Source organism: Pyxicephalus adspersus, chromosome 3, assembly GCF_032062135.1.
Source record: "Pyxicephalus adspersus chromosome 3, UCB_Pads_2.0, whole genome shotgun sequence".
Taxonomy (NCBI): Eukaryota; Metazoa; Chordata; class Amphibia; order Anura; family Pyxicephalidae; genus Pyxicephalus; species Pyxicephalus adspersus.
Genome location: NC_092860.1, coordinates 22,210,086 through 22,232,176, shown reverse-complemented (window position 1 = coordinate 22,232,176; position 22,091 = coordinate 22,210,086). Strand labels below are relative to the sequence as shown.

Genomic DNA, 22,091 nt, shown 5'->3' with positions numbered 1-22,091 from the left:
GTAGCAGTGTTCACATGTATTATACAGCAAACATCTCTCATTATCCTATAATGTTGAAACCAATTAAATTGGCTTTTTGTCTGCTGACTAGCTGTAAGGAGTGCTGGGGAATTTTGGTCTTGTTCCAGGTTTTTGAGAAGGAATGTCTTCCATCATTCTAAACCAATTCTATCTTTCTCAGCTGTTAACTATATCAGACAATCCTGGAAGGGTGAAAATGTTTAAATGTGACTTTAAAAGTATGAAAGCATAATTTTTCCCGTCCTTTTCCTTAACAAGGAAGAAACACACATCTATCTGTTGACCCTTTCAGAGATGTCAGTATGTCTTTTCAGCAGTAAGGGATCTGAGATTCAAAGCTTCTTTTAATATTTTATTACGGATAAAAATAACTTGGAGATGGATCATTCAAAAGGCAACATAGGCAGCAGCCTGGTGGATGTCCAGGAGGTACATTGAAAACCTCTGTGATTCTGCAGTTGGTCAAAGCGGTGCTCCTGGCTGTCACATCATCAGGAGGATATATTGTAGGCAATTGGTGTTTGATGAGATCACTACAGACAATGCACATGGGGGTCTTCTCTGTGCATATTGCAAGCTATATCAATTTCAATCAAAGTAACATGAGGACCGAAGGTGCTGCCTTGCCTAGGGCCTCATCTGCCCAAATCCACCTCTGAAATGATCGGTCAGTTGTGAAAAAGTCAAAGGAAAAGAAATTGTATATCCTTGCCTCCTCTTTAAATCTAAACATGTTATCTAGTCCCCTATGCCAAGGTCTCCACATCTAGTGACAACAGCCAATAAACATGACACTGTTCTATGCAAATTGGCAAAACGGATCTCTAATTTCATGCTGCATATATACTACTCACTGATGATACTGTGTACACAGCTGACCATACAAATATATATTATTATAAAGCACTGTGAATCCAACAAATGTAGCCACAGATTGGGGAAGGGGAGCGCAGAGTTAATTGTGTCTCCTTCACTATCCAATCCTTTCTAACAACATGGCCTTGATTACAGTGGACAAAGTAATTGGCTAGGATGTTCGAAAAAGGAACATGGATTTCAAGGAATTTGACAGGTAAGTACGTTTCCATATACATTGAAAGCCCATTAAAAATAGCTTGACATTATCTCCTTCATAGGGTCATCTCTTGGTGATACCTAGAACATACATAGGCATTACCATCCAGAAAGAGGATTTGTCAGCAGGATGCAAACTTAGTGGCATCTCAAAGCAGATCACAGGTCTTCTTGAGGTATGTAAGCATCTGGGGTGGGGTAGGGTTCCAGTTAAGAATAGGTCAGGAGGGCTGAGGACTATGGATTTAGTTGCATTTCCTAAAAATGTATGTATAGCTACAGACTTTCATTTAGTTTTGGATATAGTAGTGAAGAGTTAAAACCCCTGCAAGTTTATTTTTTTTTGCTATTTGTATAATATTAGGCAAATTTAAAAGATACAACAAGAAGTTAGAGAAAAGATGTTTCAAGTTGTCCCTGGTGGATGACTTCTTATCTTTTGTTTTAGGGACAACTCTAGTTTTCCTCTGTTTGCCTTTATAACATTAGTCACCAGGACAAATAGGTTAAATCTCCCCAGTAGGCACAAAAAACAATTTGGCAACAAGTCTAACTATTCCCCATTCTATAGAAAAAAAATATTACCTGGATATGCACTTTAACAAATATTTCCACTTTAATATTTGGCAATATGTGAAAGAGGAGCTCCCCCCTTGACATTGCCATATTTGTAGCCACCGTAGCACAGCTAAAATGTTTTTCCTGGATAGAATTGGTGGTTCAGTGATTTTCCAGTACATGGGTTTGTTTGTTGTTTGTGTTGCTTTTTACTACAGTGATGTGGAATTGCTGAAAAACTTTGCAGTGTCATGGTAATCTCCCTTATCACACACATACAGCCAAAGTGTATGTTACTGTAACATGCAACTTACTACACTTCATTTCCACAGTGCTACAAGGAATAATATGGCTTTTGTTGCATATTTACATATAAATATATAATATTTTAAATCGTTCCACAGTCTCAGCATGGTCCAACATATATAAGTTGGTAAATTGTACTGTGGTGATTCTTCTAATTCTTCCATTAGGCAATTTTTAACTTCAGCTTCTATTGCTTCCTGGTCATGGATACAGTGGTGAATTATTCACTGTTGCAGGATTTGCACTATTTCATTGCTTCTGCATTAGGGTAAAGAGGACTTTACAATTCTGCATAAATACATTTCTATCTTACAATATACAACAGGATAATTTTAATACGGGTCTACGGAAAAGTTACCAGGAGGTAGAGGTTTTTGTCGGAAGAGAAGTGCAACAGTTCTTTGCAAGAAAAAGTTCCTGGTTCCTTTTTGTTTTTTTGCTTACACTGTATGGCACAGCCTGGCTCTGTTCCCAGCACTGCAGAGAAAAAAAACACTGGGGACAAAAAAAAAAAAAAAAAAACCACGCACATAGTTGTATTACCTGTTGATCCTGTTTGTAAATTTTTCATTTTTCTTCTTACTTTTACAGGCCCAAGCTGTTCAGCAAAAAAGTAATTAGAATGCTGCAACAATCCACTGACAGGTACTTGCAATAGTCAGCTTTTATTCAGCATCATACCAAAAGGACAAAAATTTTTTACTGCAACCGGTTAAAAAACGTTATCTGGAGTTAGGCCTAAATTTGTTAATCAGTTAAAAGAAGTCAATCTAACACCCTACTCACCACGGGTGCTGCTGTCCAAAGATGGCTACATTCTTTCTCCATAGATATAGTTCTGTGATTGTGTCCACCTTAAGACAGAAACTCCTTTTGTGGATTACCACGTGAAAATATAAAAAAGAAACTTTGAAAAGTACACAACAGAATGCAATGGAACGTCCCCTTTAAAGCCATAATGGAGGTTTGCTGTTTGTTTTAGGTGTGTCAATCCAATTATTGAATCATCAATCCTTTAAAAGCATAGTTGGACTCAGCTGTCCTGACCAGTCTTCCTATGAAGAGTTTTATTAAAAGATCTTCTCAAATACTGCAAATATGCGTTTACCTATTAATTCTATAGTTGCTGCTGGTACCTGAAAAATGGCTGCCATAATACAAGGATTTATAACATATCAGTCTATAGATTTAATTTTGTGATCCGATTGCTGTGCTCTTCTGTGCCGTAATTCTCTACGACCAATGCTAACCCAAATGGTTGTTGGAAATATTCAGAGATATAGAGGAGTAAAAAATGATCTTTAACTTGACAGATGTTAATTCCATTTCATGAGCTGTACAAGAAAATGCCAGGTACTGGCATATTTTCCTCTCATAAGTTTTCTAATAGGATTGCAGGATGACAGGTATATGAAAACAGAATACACAGTAATAATACATTCTGTATATGTGTGATAAGAACTTATAAGAACTCAAGGGAGTATTTAACACTCCCTTGATCTACACTAGAAACATTTTACAGTAATGAAAACCTGAATATTAATTAACTACCAAAAAATTTGGAGTGCCTCTCCAAATTAGAAGCCAGTTGGAGAAGGGCCCCTCAACATTGGGGGTCAATGAGAAAAGGGACTCCTAACATTGGGGATCAGTGGGAGAAGGGTCCCTTAACATTGGGGGGGTCAGTAGAGGAGCTCTCCCTTACAATACTGATCAGGGGAGAAGTGTTCCCTTACACTGATGATCAATTAGATAAGAGCCCCCAAATATTGGTGGTCAATGAACAAATGTTTCCTTACATTAGTGTTCAGTCAAGAAACTCTCCCTTACATTGGTGGATTCTTGGGATTCACTTTTCCAAACCAACTACCCACCCCTCAATCATCATTTACAACACCTCTTTACAGAATGGAAGCACTATCCTATTTCTTGGCTTGGCTGGATCATTGTCCTTCCTAAATTATACTTTTTCTTTATGTTGACAATTCATGTCAAATATTCACATTCATCTTGGCTGACACCAAACCTAGGATAGTTAGTCAAAAGTCTGATTTATTAAAGCTATCCAAAGCTGGAGAACATACACTTTCATCAGTGAAGCTGGGTGATCCAGCAAACCTGGAATGGATTTCTTAAAAGTCATTTGGTATTTGTTAGCAAATGTTTTTAATCCTGAACCAGATCTATTCCAGCTTCACTGATGAAAGTGTATCTTCTCCAGTCTTGGAGAGTTTTATTAAAACAGGTCCAATGTCTTCTAAACAGACAAGACAAGTGAAGATTTTTGGCAGATAAAGATATTGCAAAATGCTACATTTGGAGAAAACCAAATGCAGCATATTAGCAAAAAAGCCCTGCACCCACTGTCATGTATGGTGATGATTTGGCCTTGTTTTGCAGCCATGGGACCTGGGCACCTTGCAGTCAATGACTTTACCATGTGGTCTTCTGTATACTAAAGTATTCTAGAGTCAAAGCTTGGCCTAAAGCATGCAACAAGACAATGATCCTAAGCACACCACTAACTTTACAAACAAGAAGAGAATCAAAGTCCAAACATCAACCAGCAAACTTGGAAGAGTGCTGTGCACAAAATAAATGACCACAAACATCCAATGAACGGAAGCAATGCTGTAAGGAAGAATGGATCACATTTGATGTGAACACACAATGATGTGAAAGACTGATAAAGTCATACAACTTATTTTTTCTCATGACTGTATAGAACCTATGGAAGTATTGCTTAATAAAAACCTGTAGAAAGTCTCAACCCATATGTTCACGTCCCCTTCGGGAGAATTTCAGTGCCATTTTAATCTCTGTATGACAGAGCAACTCCTAAATAAAAGAAAATCTGTGTTCCATGGATAACCTACTACTTGACTGCAAACTTTGACAAATCTCCTTCAGGGTTCCTCCATAGGCTGTTAGGCTAGAGAAATAAGCAAGTTTGTCCTCTCAGGTCAGTTTACAGACACCAATGATTTTTCTGGCTATCGGTAAGGGTGACATTTTCCTCACAATGCCAGCAATGTAAGAAGAATTCTTTCAAATGACCACCACATAAATATAATGTAGGCTATGGATATAGTAATTAAAGTAGGGGCTCCCCGAAACCTGAAAGTTATTTCAAGTTCCTTCATGTTAAAAAGGTTGATAAAAAAAAAATATCAAATATAATAATTACATTTGATTCACTACCTAGACATCTCCTTGTCACCATTTTTTTCTCTTTTTCCTTGCTTCCCTTTCTCTTGAGTCTTTTCCAGCACTATTTCTCTTTCTTTACCATTTCTCTTTACTACAAAACATTACCCACTTTATATATGCATGTCTTTCCCTTGACCATGTTCACTGAAAATGTTACCCTGTGTAGTTCCTATATGGAACATCTGTACACTCAGCTCACAATCTTTGTATTATAAATTTCTTAACATTCAATAAAAATGTGTTAAAAGAAACCCACTTTGTGTTTCCTTTAAGCTGGGTGGAAACGTTTACTATACTGAAGTTCTAGACATTGTGCTCAGGATATCTTCTCAAAGTATAAATTAACACCTACTCACAAAGCTATTTTAACTGATGCAGTCTTACCATACTTACCATAGCCTTGGTGGTATATCTTAGGAATAAATGTGTGCTATTTATATTTTAAATTACATAGTTGCACTAGCATTGCAAGCTGCATTGGTAAATATATCCTAATAAATACAATAGTATTTTCTTTTTAGCGCATGTAGTTGTGTTATTCATGTGGCATTCATTTTTTAATTAGAACCTTGAGCAATTGATATAACACGTCCCAAACCTCTGTGAATCTGTCCTTGGATTGGACTGCACTGAATGACCTCTCCATCCACTGTCATAATACCGGTGCTTTCATGTGGTTCTATTCGAAATGCTAAAACAGGAAGGTGAGTCAAATGGGGAATATTCTGCTCAAGATGTGTTCCCTTCTCCATAGCCATAAAGAGTTTAATAAGACTCGTCCTTGAGATTCTAGAGGTGGCGTAGTACAAGTGAATGTTCCCTTCACCAGGGCCTTTGATCATAGGGGCAGCAAAGTGTTCAGCTCCAAGATGAGATTGGTAGAGTGCCAGAACGAGGACAAATTGGTCCTCAACGACTTGCCAGTGACTTGGTACAGGCTGATCCAGTGGTACCAGTAGCTGGTCTTGCAGAACTGTGCTATCTGTTGGAGGGCTACTTCCATTGGCTGTCTCTGATGCTGAAGAGCTGGCTGGCAGGAATGAGAGACGTCCTGAGTAAGTGCGCAATGCGGTCAGCCGCACAAATGTACCTATGGAGAAACGGGCATAGCCCATAAACCGGTATTTCTCGCTTTCTATGTCCACGTCTGAAATGAGACCCCAGGCCAGGCTTAGGAAGGAAAACTTTCTCTTTCCAGGTGAGGTGGTGAGGGAGACAATGTCCAAGGGAAGAGGCTGACCCTTACACAGGATAAAGGCACAGTTCATGAGGAGTTTGTTACCTGTGACTTGCTGGTGTCTGTACAAAGAAAAAAATGTATACATAATTATATATCTCTATCTATCTACTACTTAAAGGATTATTAAGCCAGTTTTTTAAACCAATGGTTTAGTCTCCAGTAAAGTAGACACATGACTAAACACACCCCAGGCATCTCAATGGACGGACAAAAAGTAGCTGCAATTGATAAAGTCATCCCTTTACTCACTCCTCTTCCTCCTCCTTACATATTCTAAGCATATCCAGGGCCTTTCTGGATCATTTGTAATTATACATTAAGCCTACCAGGGTCTATCTGGTTTAAAATAATAGTGCTTCCTCATGGATTGCACTAATGACCGGCACTTATGTACTGTACAGTGTATAGCAGCCCGGCATCTCCCATTCATTATCCTCAGCTCTATCCTCCATCCCGTGTAGCAATCTTCCTTGATCCGGGTCTGCAGGCTAACACTGATGCATGCTGCACACTCACAACTTCGCAGGCCAGCCCTTTACTTTGCTCCTCACTTAACAACTAATTCCCTTGAAGGCCAGGTTGCTTGAAAAGAACCTGGTTGTAAAGTGAGGAGCATCTTTTTACCCATAATGCTCCCTGCAGCTGACACCATGTGATCTAAGATGCCTAGAATCTAACGCAGAACTCCAAAAATAATCAAATACAAAAAAAAAAAAAATAGCCCACTAACAGATAAATTATAATAACAGAATATGTTCTCTTGCAATATTTACTTTCAAATCAAACATTTTCAAATGCAGTTTTGTGTTATTAAATGTCTGATGGCCCCATTATCACTCAACCCACTTTTTCTTAATCTAGTTCGTCCTGGACCTGACTTAACCTCTGATTGGACAGTGAAAGTAAAGGTGCGTACACACTTCCAATTTTTATCGTTCCAATCGAACGACGAACGATCGATTGGGCAAAAAATCGTTCGTAAAAAAGTAACCAACGACGCCGACGAACGAGGAAAGTCGCTGGAAACGAACGACCGGACCGACGGATCGGATTGGACGACGATCGTTGAACATCGTTCGTGTGTACGGTCGTTCGTTGATCGTCCATGTTCAGAGCATGCGTGATGAACGAACGTCCGTTCACTTTCCTGTCGTGCACATAGTTCCTCTATCGCTCAAACGATCGTATCTATTGTGTGTACAATATCTACGAACGATCGTGTCGTTACCTCTATGTGCAGGATCGGTGCTATACGATCGTTCATATATATCGTGCATGAACGTTCGTCGTTCGTTTTCCAACGATAATAATTGGAAGTGTGTATGTAGCTTTAAGCAGGACAAAGATAAGCTCATCTGTAGGTCACTGTTCTTTTTGTTTCTAATAACATGCTCCTTGCCAGGAACTAATTAGCTCTTTGTGCTCCTCTTACACTACAGCCATTCTGTACAGGGACTACAAAGGGCTGACATATGATAGGATTTAGCTACTTACACTTATTGCATTTAATGATGTACTGATGTTTACAGAGTTTTTGTCATGGGGATGCTTACCACTGGAAGACTTTTAAAAACTACTTATATGATAGGCATTTGGAAGCCAGATAAGAGGAACAATCTTCAATGTTTTGTGTGAATACCCAAAAAGGTCAGAAGGTCAGTAGCCGCCCTACACCACAAATTTAGGTACCCATCTGCTGTCCCTGATTATAACATCCCTGGAGGAAGCGGAATGGGTGATGCATCAATACAGACAACAGGGATGTGACACTTGATTTATTATACATTAAAGGATGGCCCCTGGTGACGGACAGAGATCTACAGTAATAAAAACATTAACAATGACAAACATGCTTGTATGCATCTGAATGTTAAACACATTTAAAAAAATTAACAAACAAAAAGAATGTTCAAATCTATTTTTGACATCAATGTACGAAAATTAAGCTAATGAACCTGTTATGCAAATATAAAAATCTGCATTTTAGGCACATCTAGCGCCTTTGGCAATGGGTGACATTCTTTGCAACATTAAAAGGGAAGCAATAAAATGTTGTTAGTAGGCTGGTTTGGTTTGCATGGGTTCAACCAGGACTTTAATACGATTATAAAACCACTGCATAGATAGAGTGGATTAAATTGTCTAAAAAGTTACAGCAATCAGAATAGGGTGACAACACTGCAGAGATGTCACTGCAGAAGTGAGAACATTGTCCCCTTGTGAAAGAAAGTATCCCTGCAAAGTAAATACAAATGTTCAAAGGGGGAAACAGAAAGCTCAGTATTACTAGCATGGGCAGCCTATATCACATTTGTCTGACTATAGTTTTACTTACCCAGAATAATAGTTGATAGATGCAGCCAGGGCATTTCCTGAACCGCCTGGGAGGACAGAGAGGGGCTTTTTAATGGCATCAGCCCAATCTGGCCGTGCCATTAACCCGTTTATGACCTGGCAATAAAGAGTAGAAATCTTGGTTTAGGAAAAGAGTCTCAAAATAGATTGTAAAGTGAAGGTAATGGTTTCTTACCTCAAATATGAGTCCATCCCCTGACATTACAGCAATGACATCCCAATTAGACAGATCCTGGTCACGTACCACCTCATATGCCTGATTGGGCCTTTCTGTTAATTTAGAGCAAATAACACAGTTTTTGTTAGGATAGAAAGTAATCCTTTTTGTCTGGGTATACAGTATTTTGTGATTTTTTTAAGATATTCCAACACCTGCCTAACATTGCATTGCCTTACAGTTTATGTTACCCCAAGGACAATATGAATCATGATGTCCCGTCTTAACATTTGTTACTTGGACAGGACATAAGGGTGAATTTTCCAAATGGGGACACAAAAAAATCTTGAAAGAGAAATCTCCACTTTAAAAAAACTCTTCCCACTAAAAAAATGTTCCAATTCAAGCAAGTCAGATTTCCTTGTCTCATACTCATTCTAAGACACACTGAAGCATGAGAGTAAACATGACAGGCAAGCAACTCTCTATAATAAATATTAGGTAAGAAGAGGAGGACAAGCTTCAAAACAACCAGGACTGGACATTCAGTTGTATCGGCAGGAACTTGGGGTCAGATGCAGGCTTGTGCAGCAGCTTTAAGATTTGTTTAATACAGCAATTTTTTAACGCCCACTCCCAAATTTGTCACTGGTCAGTAAAAAGATAATGCTATCCAGCACTACAACTGTGAGCAAATCCATGCAAATTACATTAACCCTTTCATAAATAGGTCATCCATGCCTAGATACCCACACCAGATTCAACAACTTAAGCATGGATCAGTTGGTGTGACAAGAACTCTATGCCTAATTTGCACAACTAAATCATTTGATATATCCTGTAAATTACATAAATTGGTATTTATTTTGAGTACTTGGGGACATCTCTCCTATAGCAGGTAAGGAAATTGTGCTTCCGGGTCTACAGATGACAGACAGCTGGTTGGTCTAATGCACCACAATGAAATTTCAAAGTTCTAAACAAACACTTACTAATGATTCACTCATGATACATTTTAATTTAAATGTTTGACAAGGTCCAAACTATACATATCCTTATCACACATATTCACAGCCGGTTCTGTAAAGATGCATTTTTCAGAACTACAAACTGTGTGTAAAAGGCACATACTAGTCATACCTGGTCATTAAACCTTGAGATACATACATGGAGTACACGCTACATGCTTACTACTTTGGGTTTTTTTTTGTGAATGCATAGCTGTACTACAGCCAACCCCTGTCTGTTTATCATTATGGTGGTGCTCCTGGAACACGGGGGATTGTGATAGAGGATCAGACACTACAGACCTCTTGATGCTTCTCACATGTAGAAAGCCAGGTGTAATTAAAAATTTTAATGGTAAAAAAAAAAAATAAAAATAATATATATATATATATATATATATATATGGTAGTCAACAATCACAGTAACATACCACATGCCTTATGGCCTTGTTAGATGGTCAGTGAAAATCCTTCTGAATGGATTAAAAAAAATTAAATTAGGGTATTTTTAATGACTATTCTGATTTTAGCAGAATCACTGGATAGCAATATTAACTTACGTACTTCCTTTAGTTGTTTGATTTTGCTCTTTATTTTTGTACTGTTGCTCTAACATTTCAATTTCTATGTCATTATATTTGCTGTTGGTCAATGCTCATGACCTCAAGAGCTTCTCTGCCAAGTCTGATTTAAGTCCACAACTACAAATATTTACCCTCTGTGTCACCTTTCATTCTTCCTGACCCTTCATACCGGTCACCAGCAAAGTGAATATTAAGAAATATATATATATATATATATATATATATATATATATATATATATATATATATATATATATATATATATATATATATATATATATATATATATATAAAAGCTGTTCCAAATATCACAAAAAATGACTGTTCCCTTTTAATGTCTCTGATCATTTAAAAAGGAACATTTGACTCAGTTGACCATTTTTGTTTATGGACCTGCTAGTGGGCTGGTGCTTTGAAATTGCCTGCTTCTTCTCTGCCAAGTCTGGTTTAAGTTTACAACTACAAAGTTTTACCCTCTGTGTCACCTTTCATTCTTCCTGACCCCTTCCTACCTGTCACCAGCAAGGTGAAACGGGCATTGGCCTCTGTCAACATGGGCATGATGTGGGTCTCAAACAGAGCAAGAGCCTTCCCTGTTCCACCACGAGGATTCAACAACACAAGTACACGGTCTGATTGTGGCACAAGGTATGGATGTCCTGTAAATGATAATGAAATGTATCAATAAACAAATAAATAAATAAATAAATGAAATAAATTAAATGAATGACGACTTCAAGAATGCTATTAACCATGGCTTTTAGGGTCCGAGGCTCAGGAAGTGCTGATGCCATAGACAGTCAGCTTGCATCTTTATCAAAAGAAAGCTGGCCCCAACATGGTAGAGACAATAGAATTCTATCAAATTCTCTGCACCACTTTTGTTATGAATCCAATAAAAAATAGATAAAATTTAATAGGCATCATATACAAAATATAGAAGAACACCTAGGAAACAAAAGTGTATGTCCATCACAACCAGTCAGGTGATAGCTCAGGTTCTCTGGCTTGATTTGGAAAAAATGACAACTGGACTGGCTATCTTAAAATTCTTTACTTTCATTTAATTTATAGGTAGACCAAGTATCCCATTGTTCACACAATAAAAGAAAACCTTACTGACCAGCCTGGCAGAACTATTTATTTCTACCTGGTAATCCTCAAAAATATCATTTTTTAATTTATTCTTGTCAACACTCAATTCTACACTATATCTATGGAGCCTTGGTTATTACACATGCTGGATTTCAAACATCTGCCTTTGTTCATTTCCACTACATGGCGGATTGATAGTATTGGCAGTTTACAAAAAAAATATATATTGTATTTTTACCTTACAAAAAAAGATAAGGGCACTCCATTTAGCAAGATCAACAAGTATTTACCATACTTTTTAATAATGTTTAAAAGCCTAAAATTTAAACTAATTGAGCCATCACATTTAAAGCCTGGGTATGTACAACATATTATATTTGTTATTTGGTTTATATACAATTTAAAGGGGGCACCACAACATCAAGCTTTTGATATGGGTTACATGATGGTACAATTTGCATTGAAAATAGAACAAGTCTGGAATCTGAAGGAAGATGATTAAGCTCAGCACAAGGAAGTCAGAAATAGACAGGTGTGAATGTACTCTGCATATATAGGTGATACAGGAAACTAAGAGATTTGGCCAAGTGACCATGACTAAATTTGGAGGTATATCTGAATCAGGTTTGGAAGTTGGTAAGGTACTAGTAAAACATCAAATAGATCAGAGAACAGGGAAACATTCACCTTTAGTCTGTTTCTGATGAGATCACTGCCCGTTTTAGTGTGACCCTGAGGAGGTCAATGACCATATGGCATATTGCATGGTTTCGGCTGAGTGTGCCATGAGGAAAAGGGACACTCAGCCGAAACCATGCAAACAGTCAAAGTTTAGGTATGATTAAGGAAATAAAGCTTCATACACACATCAGATTATTGTCACACGTCGATCATGATTCTCTTGGGCAAAAAAATCTGACGTGTACAGTGGACCCACAATGTTGTTCAATCTGCTATGCTGGATGGATGAACGGCTGACTGGGATGGAACACTGCGCACTCCAATGGAGAAATACACAGTTTGGTGTTGCTCATCCTCCCTTGTTTATCTGTCACTAGAAATGATGATAAAAGATCAATTCCAATGCTAGTGATCTGATTTCTATATGATGTTTGTATTGGGCTTAAACCTTTAACAAACAGAAGACAGTTGAGTTGCATATGGGACATTTCCTCCACTCCCCTGTTCTGCCACTGGTAATATAGGAAAATACACAGTACTTTGGAGTATGGGGAACTTGGGATTCCTCTTCTTCACATGCGACTGCATTAATAATTGCTGATGGGCTGCTTGAGTATCCAATGTTGTTAAACAGAAGTTGGGGAGAGGGTCCTCGTCCCTGTGTGAGCTTCTAACCGGGTACAACAGAGAGGAAGATACAGACACAAGATACAGAGCCCAAAAGTATCTTAAACTGAAACATTAAACAGGACAATAATTGGCATGAAAGAACCATTAGTTCCACACTAGTATTCATCCAATTCCTGCAGCTCTGCCTTGAGGAATATCCAAATATATCTATTTAATTTGAAACATCTAAATCTAAGAACAAATTATAATATTTTGCCATTTAACAGTCTTTACATGCGGGGGCTGTGATAGTTTGTATTTTCTAGGCTACAGGAGAACGTTTCTACAAAATACATAAATTACCTTTTGATCTTGCCAAAATGCAAAACTGTTACTTCCCGTGAATTTAACTAAAACCACACACATTGTTCTCTTCCTTCTAACTATCTCCGGTAAAAGTCCCCACACCCCTATAAAAGGGTGATGAATAGAGAAAGATGTTTGTTGATTGAATCGGGAGTCTAGTGTTAAAATCATGGCTGCTCTATACATGCAAAGACACCCATGGACAGGAACTGGGTTCTTTGAAGGACCAGCAGGTGAAAATAAAGGAAAAAAAATAATGCACAACCAAATCTAAGGACTAATATGCTGCACAATTTTCCATCGCTCCACTTCTGCAAAGACAATGTGACCAATGACATTGGTAATGTGAACAGCTTTCAGATGGTTCTTAGATTCCAGGTTTTTTTTCACATTAAAAGGTAATCATTTAACATTATTTTCAAAATGCAGATTATTTTACTTTTTTTTTACTACAGCATTTTTTTATTTTGTATATTCTATCAGGCAATTACCTCCATGAGTTATTGGTTGTTATTGATAATACATTCAGTATTTATTTACAAAGCGCCCATAGTGAGCATGTTATCTGTTGTTTTGGGTTCTATAAGCCTCCACATTTACTACTCCTTATCAGGAGCACACAGGCGACCATCAACCCCTGAAAGTTTAGAAGGGAAGCCCCACCTACAACTATCTCTGAATTTAGACATTATACAGATAACATGGTAATTCTAATAGGAAGTCAACTCAAATGTCCTGCTACTTCCAGGAATGAGTCTCATGAACTAATTCCATAAACCTAAAATTAATATTAATTTTATTGCAACTCAAGATAAAAGTTATTGAGAACATTGTTTAGATATTCATCAACATGATCCCATTACGAAAAGCAGAATTTTCCCTTACACAGCCGACTTCTCACTGCTTAACCATAATAAGTCTGAATACCTGTACAATGAATGAAAAGAAATAACTCCAGAAGCACCCCAAAGAATAAAATGGTTTTAAAAAAGCTATACAATAAATAAAGTACAACCAAAAAGTTAAAAAAAAAACTCAACTTGGCTTTCAATGCATTACGGGGGCAAATTTGATATGGCTGTGACCCCTAAGAAAACTGGATATTCAAAACCACCCAATACTCTTGAAGGTTTTCTAGAATTGACAGTGATGTGACACAATTGGAAGCAAACTTGGGGTAACACTTTTACAGGGGGTTAAAGTCAGTTGTATTGAAGCATGGTGGGCCAAAAGGGCAGAGAACCTTTCATTTTTGATGGAGGGCGGCCAAAACAAAATATAGTTTTACATTTTTAGATATAATTCTGTGTACATGTAGTAAGCTGAATTCAACCAATTAATGCACTTAAGGATTCTTTAAAAATAATTTAGTGACCCTTTCCTTTTTTAATGCAGGGTTACCTAATATGCCCCAACCTCCACAGCAGCACATTCTCATTTTACAATAGATAGAAAAATAAGACCACCAGTCCCAGAGGGTTCTTATGTAACCTAATCCTTACCCCTTTCCCATTTTAACACATGTACTAAAATATATACAAAATAATGATTTATAAAATTAAAAAGAACACCTAAACCAAATATCTGGAAGCACATGATCATAGAAACACATGGCTGTTTTTTTTATATCTTGCATATTTGCACTACGTTGCACAAACACAATTACATTACATATAAAAGACGAGACCGTGTTAAAGGTAACAAACTGTGTTTGTGCAACTGTGATAAAGTACAGTACAGTACTCAAAATTGTAAGGTACATTCCAAATTGGTTTAGAGTGAAGCCTAAATGATGTTCCTAAAAATTCTACTACATCTGTTGTACATGGCAATTTGTTCATATCAACGGGTTTTATGTTAAAATATGCTTTTTAAAAGTATTTTATTATAAGTTATACATTTGTAATACAAATTTATTTAATTGTTTGACAGGTTAGCCTAAGCAGCCTATGAGACAAAAGTTTTTTAGTGGTTTTGCAGAAGTCTAGAACACCTCTCCAATAAGAGGAAAGCTGGCTGAGCCCAAAGATAGCCACAAAGCCAGCATTTTCATAAGAAAGTCAACCGTAAAATCCCTTATAGTTTTTGTCAAGACTGGTAGTATACAAGTGCAGTATTTAAATAGTAGCATGCACATTGCAGGTTAAAGTGTATCTAAATTAGGCAGATGGATCATTAACCAGAAACTCTTGTGTAAACCTGAAAAGCTGAATACTTACAAGCTACATACCTCGAAGGAAAAAATTGAAGCATACTTTACTGCAATCCATGTTTTGCCACAATTTTTGGAGGTGAGACTGGGACATTATCATCTGTTTAATTGGGACATTAATACCTCTTTTATTGGGACACACTTTTTTACACCTGTAAAAAAATATTCCTGTTTCCCCTATCCCTTTTTCTTCAGCTTGCTTTGCAACTCTTAGCATTTGGCCACATTTGGTGTTGGAATTCTTAGCATTTGATTCTTAAGCCCTGATTTATTAAAGTTCTCCAAGGCTGTAGAGAATACATTTTCATCAGTGAAGCTGGGATATACAGAAAACCTGGAATGGATTTTTTAAAAGTCATTAGGTATTTGTTAGCAAATGTTATTGGACCAGATCAATTCCAGGTTTGCTGGATCACCCAGCTTTACTGGCGAAAGTGTATTCTCTCTTTAATAAATCAGGGCCTTAGCATTTGGTGTTGCAGAATCACCATATAAGATTTCCCTCTGCCAGTTGTAATCTCAGGTTTGATCAGAAGTCCTCAATCTCCCAATTTCTGATTGAACACGCCAGCTATAAACGAAAACCCTTGGGGCACATTCTCACTTGTATGCACTGTATAGCATTGCTTGATGCATCAATGCTTTGTGATATATAGATTGCCCATTAGTGCCAAAAATGCTCCTGCCCTTTTTCTTTCAATGCTCAGTGATACAATGCACATATTTCCCCATGGTGCATGATGAATGGTTTGCTGTTTGGTTGCACATTGCACACGCACAAACCAGCATGGCATGCACATGCATAGAGGTAAACAGGTGATTTACTACTGAAAATTTTATTTTTCAGCCCCTAAGTATGCAGCTAAAGTTATGAGCTAGTATGGATTTACTGATCTCCTCCTTACACTTTGCAGGACTTTGCAGCCCATTCACAAAATGTGGACTACAGGATGAAGCTTGCCATGTCATACAGTGTTCTTCATTCTTAACATATCAGAATGAAATGCTTCTTTTTCTTTTTAAAGCAGAGATATGGCTGCTGAAAGTTCCTAGAGCTGCTTTATGATTGGCCCCAATTTTATTAACTTAAGTTTACCTAAAAACATATAATTTAATTATGATGCAATCATGCCACCTTTGTACAAACATATGCTTATTATTACCATGCACTGTACTCAGAGCTATAAAGTTAAGCCTACGGAGTGGGAATATCACTGTTTGGAATGTGTTCTAACCTGTCTCACCTGTCTGTGCCTTGTCCCCATAATAATGGCTACACCTGGCTTCACTTCAACATAGAACAAAATCTCTGAACATAGAGGGCAATGACTCACAGAGGACTGGAATCAGTGAACAAATGGGAACAGCTTGACAGCATAGCCCAGATATGACAAAACAAAAATCAAACATAACCTTTGGATCCTGATGAGATATATAATTAGACTGATTCATTTGCTGCTCGGCTTTGTTACAATGGCTCGTCTCCAAATGCAAGCTAAAAGCCTGTACACCTTTCTGCAAAATTAGAATAACTTGTGTTATGACGTCATATAGAAAAAAGTACGGTATACCTGTCAGGTGCTTAAGTTGTACCTAAAGTTAGAACATTTTATATAGTAAAGAGATGGAACCCTATAGGTGTCCTCTCTATGAAGATTTACCCTCTCTGCTTATCTTGGAAAGGAAGGGTGGGGTAGTTTAGTAGGATAAGTGCACTTTATTTGAAGTGCTGATGGGTGGATATTAGTCTGGAGGAATGGGCATTCCAGGATTTCCATGATGACCACCTGTAACACCCAGATTTGATGCAGAACCGTCATAACTGAAATCTAATAAATAGAAATGGTGGTCAGGGTGATGCTAGGCATGAAATGAGGTGGGTTCTGTCTCACATGTTGCATTTATTATCTCACAGTACGCAGCAAAATCAATATAAGTAATTTCATTGCATGGCCGGAGGTCAGCTTTAGGTTGTGCATGTCAGGGAGGCATTCACCCCAAACACAGGTAATATCCTGGCCAATCATTCAGCTGGAAAGAAAATACAACAGTCCTCCCTTCCTCAGCTGTGACCAGTCAGCACAGTCCATTCCATTGTTGTCCATGACGATCGTTCATAATTGTCTGATATAAAAATCTGGCATTAGTACAAGTGTTACTGGACATAGTTTATCTTTACATACACTTTAAAGTAAACACAACTAGAAAGGCACTCACCTGAAAATAATGTAGGGTTATACATATCAGTTTGTTGGTCCATTTGGTAAAACTTTACTCTAGGCACCGATCTGATCGGACACCTTGGCCTGGTCTAACTGTGTGCTCCCCTGTCCCCCCTTCGGCTGCTATGACACTGTAGGACACAATGGAGATGTTGTGGTTGGCGGGAGGAACCACAGTGGCCAGCGGGGGGGGGCTCTACACACTGGAGTCAATCTGAGGGATCCTCTACAAAGTGTTTTTACTGAACAGACCGATATCCAGGGATGTATAAAGCTTCTGGTTTTGTCCCTGGCATGGTCACTTTAAAGTAAACCTGTCACATAAGAAATTTGAGGGATGCCATTGTTACCATCCCATGCTAGTTGCCTGGCTGCAATAGGCAACTTCTAAACACAGGCCCACAACAAGCTTGCAGCCTAAATCAAACACGTTTTTCAGGTTTGGTTCAAAGCTGCCATATTGTTATTGCCACGTCTTCCCATCTCTGGCTTTGGGATTATTGCCAATACTGAAATGGGAATAAAGGGGAAATTTTAGGGAAACCTGTTCTGGTGACAACTAAGAAAGGATTTCCCTCACTGTGTAGAGATTTCCCTCACTTCTTGTTGGGCCTACAGGTCACAAAGTAAAGAAAAATTCAGGTATGGCAAAAAAGCGTACGCTATCCAACATTAAAAATGTTTTGGCTTTTGGTATACATATGGTAACCAGAAAAGGAAACCTGGGTGTAATATACAGAATTGTTTTTGTCACCCAGAGCCAGCGCAGCATGTACACACTCAGTGCCAATTTAATTAATATTTACCACATGATCCAGGGTGACTATTATCCCCTGGCATTCATCACCACAGCATATGTGAATGATTTTCTATGCCTGGTTTTTGGCCTCTGTTTACACCAACTGCTAAAATATATGTAAATGTAATCGCTAAAATCACATATAAGCTTCAACATACTATCACCGATTTAAATGTATTTCTATATTTTTTATCTGCAGCTGGAGGTCATTTTGCAGGCTCATGACAACAACGTTTTGGTGTCTTCCTATGTTGTCACCCCATCACAGCCTCTCCCAGCACATACTACATGCGGCTGTGCAGAAACACATTACACAGGTGCCATCCTAAACCTGAGAAGTGATTTGCAACCATTGTAGTAGATAATGTAAAGGCTGCAGAAGGTCAATCTACAACACCATCAATGCAATATTATATAAACTTTACATTTAAAAAATCACCAAAGATCAAAAACATATTCTGTTGTAGCCAATTCAACTTGTAATTCACATTATATAGTGTTAAAGAAAAAGTCCAACTGTTCTATGACAAATTGTGCAAGGCTTTTAATCACAACACTCACAACACTCATATGTGGGTATAAAGGTCACAATATATAAAACATTTTTTTAAAATGTGAGAAAAAATCTCTCTAAGACCCATGTTGGACCTCCTATTGATTAAAGTGTTGTGCCCAACCACACTCCAAACTGCTCCGATTTAACCAAATGCGAACAGTTGGGGACCAATTTGTACATGGCAATGTGGTTGCGGCGTGGTTTATGGAAGCGACATGTTACTTCTGAACAAGCAGTTGCTTTTCCTCCTCTGAAGGAGGAACTGTGTTGCAAACACAAGGGCAATGCATGCAAATGTGTTATCCTGCGGGCAGGTTGCTCTGTGCCTAGGAGCGGCTTTTCAGCCACAGGTGTGAGACTATATCCATTCCATCCTAAACTAACAGAAACAAGTTCTGGCAACTTTCATCTGTTGGGAACCAAAGTTAAAAGAAGCTCCACAGACCTGCAGAACTACTATGGGCAGTACAAAATCGTCCCACCTATCTAATGGAGTTTAATTTCTACTATTGTTTATATTTAAACTTCAGGTATGTGCATGTGTTTTCAATCACAACTAATGTGCAGGAACCTTTACTCTGACCAGTACAGGATTGATCCTAATGGGTGCAGCACCATGCTATGAGATCATGTGTGTCACAAATCCCTTCTCCAGTCCTGATCACCACTTTGACTACAATCTCCTGAGTCACTGAACTTCAATGAAATGTTTTCTAACCTGTCAGGTGAGTATATTCAGAAAGTGGATCATGTAGGAAGGTCTGATTGCTGATACATTTACACCATTACAAATTTCACCTACTATACAGGAATAAAAAAAATTCAAGAGCTGAAGTTTCATACTTTCTTTAATTGTTGAGTAACCTGATGTGTAAATGACTGCAAGTAACATAACTGATCAGGTTATAACTTTATACTGTCAATAATTGCAAATGCTGCTCACCTATTACATGTATGTCCAACTCCCATACTCAACGAATGGGTCAGGAAATCCATACAACTGGAGTAATTTTCTGATTTTTTAACCATACTTTACTAAATGTACTCCTGCCACATAAAGAAATACTACATATGTGTGCAGATCCTGGCTCTTGAAATATGGAGCTGGACAGACCTACTATATAATTGCCACCATGTACAATACGGTGGCACCTGTCTAGGTTGTTACAACAACAAGAACTTTTTAAAGCAGTTAGTTTCCCCAACTTTACCTTGTTCTATAGACAGCTGCCTTATCTTTTCTGTCCAGATCCTGGCAAGTTTCATGTTCTGTTCTTTGCTCCTTGACGCCTCTGTCCGAAAGGTCCTGGAAATTTGTTGCCTGTGGTTTGTAGATCCTAAAATCCCTCTAAGAGGATAAAACACAACGGTGAAATACCCGCCAATGTCCTTGGGGTCTTTACCCTTGAAAGAGTGACAACTGACACAGTCAGTTAAATTGAATGACATCTGGTGGGATCCAGTTGAGGTGGCACCCAGGCTCTGGATTACCAGTTCTTTATGTGTCAGGAGCAGCGAGAGAACCATTCCATCTCCAGGCACCTGGGTGAAGCTGTCACAAAGGAGAATATCAGATGGGTCAATCGATGACCCATGAGCATCACCCATGTCTGGTCCTTGACAAGCCTCAGATCACAAAACAGGGGTTTTCTTGCAGAACAGAAAAGGCTGTGGTTGAAGTCTTGACACAGCAAGAAGGTAAAGTATTACAGAAAGGACGGACAGTACATGAAGCAGATTGAGAGAGAAAAAAGAGCACAGGCTGCTTCTCTGCTTGTCAGTTCACATTTGACTCTTGTGTGCTTGTGTGAGACTCTGTATGAGTTTGTAGCACCCAACACCCTCTGCTTCCTGCTGTCCTCTAGTGGTTAGAGAACAGACAGCCAGGCGTGTGCACTGCACCCAAATTCATTCTACCTGTGCATGTAAGGCAGGGGAAACAAACCTGAGTACGCTAAGAAAATTCAATCACGGCCAGCATGGTGTAATAAAACTAATATTGCTGCTTATTTTTTACAAATTCTAGCTACGCTTCAAACGGTCTGTGCCCTCTTCTCTGTCATACTTTTACACATTATATATGCACGTTTGTTATCTGCAGCTCCTATTTATTGTACAGCATTGCTTAATATGCTGGTGCTTAATATATACTACTAATAATAATACTTTACAAAAAAGAGTGACTGGGTGGCTACGGATATTTGCACAGACTTGGATGCAGGGTCACATTTCAAATAGAACCCAGACAACAAAACAGTGACAGTGGAGCCACTGCTACTAAGCACTTGTTGTACCAACAATGAGCTGCTGTTGTAGTTGGGTAGCGTCAGCCTTTGTGTATATTTACACTGTCCATACAAAGCTGTAATTAACATGGCTTTGCAAAGTTTATAGTAGGAAATGGAAGCAAAGGAATAACTTTAGCTGCATTCCATATCATTTCTTCAAAACTGAATGAATTGAGTACAAGGTGTGCATAGTATATTACTATACTAGAGGTGTTAGTTGTTCTACAGGTATTCCATTCACTCTCACTGATCATTATCTGTAAAATTGACAATGAGTTTTTCTATCTCTCCAGGGAGGTGCTGAGAAGTTCCTGGCTTTGCCCAGAAAGAAAAGAGCCAGAGTTATGAAATAAAACATTTATTCAACATATTCCCCCCGAGACTGATGCACTTGGTACAGCGTAGTTGCAGCTTTGCTAGACCGTTCAAATAAAAGTCCTTTGGTTGGGCCCCAAACCAGCTCTCAGCAGCATCTTTGATGTCAGAAATGTCCTCAAAACGTTGCCCCTTCAGGTGCTTCTTCAAATTCACGAACAGATAATAGTCCGAAGGGGCCAGGTCAGGTGAGTAGGGGGGGTGGTGGACCAATTGGAAACCCAGGGTGTTCAATTTGGCAGCCACAACGTTGAACGTGTGCGCAAGTGCATTGTCCGGCAAAAAAAGGATCCCTTTGGTTAACTTTCCACGGCGTTTCGTCTTAATTTCCTCCTTCAGCTGTTCCAGGAGGTTAGCATAATACTGTCCGGTGATA

The 22,091-nt window shown here is 38.4% G+C and overlaps 1 protein-coding gene across 2 annotated transcripts; it reads right to left on the bottom strand.

Moving 5' to 3' along the window:
• Positions 1 to 1,687: 1,687 nt before the first annotated feature.
• Positions 1,688 to 20,857, bottom strand: SPHK1 (sphingosine kinase 1). Of its 2 annotated transcripts, none has more exons than XM_072403867.1 (5): positions 20,264 to 20,857; positions 11,025 to 11,171; positions 8,940 to 9,034; positions 8,745 to 8,860; positions 1,688 to 6,468 (listed from the first exon to the last, which is right to left on the bottom strand). In XM_072403867.1, the coding sequence occupies exons 1-5, from the start codon at positions 20,658 to 20,660 to the stop codon at positions 5,727 to 5,729; spliced, it is 1,497 nt and encodes a 498-aa protein (XP_072259968.1). In that variant the 5' UTR covers positions 20,661 to 20,857; the 3' UTR covers positions 1,688 to 5,726. The 2 variants fall into 2 exon arrangements, with proteins under 2 accessions (XP_072259968.1, XP_072259969.1); XM_072403868.1 differs by lacking the exon at positions 20,264 to 20,857 and adding an exon at positions 17,693 to 17,813.
• Between the last annotated feature and the right edge of the window lie 1,234 nt (positions 20,858 to 22,091).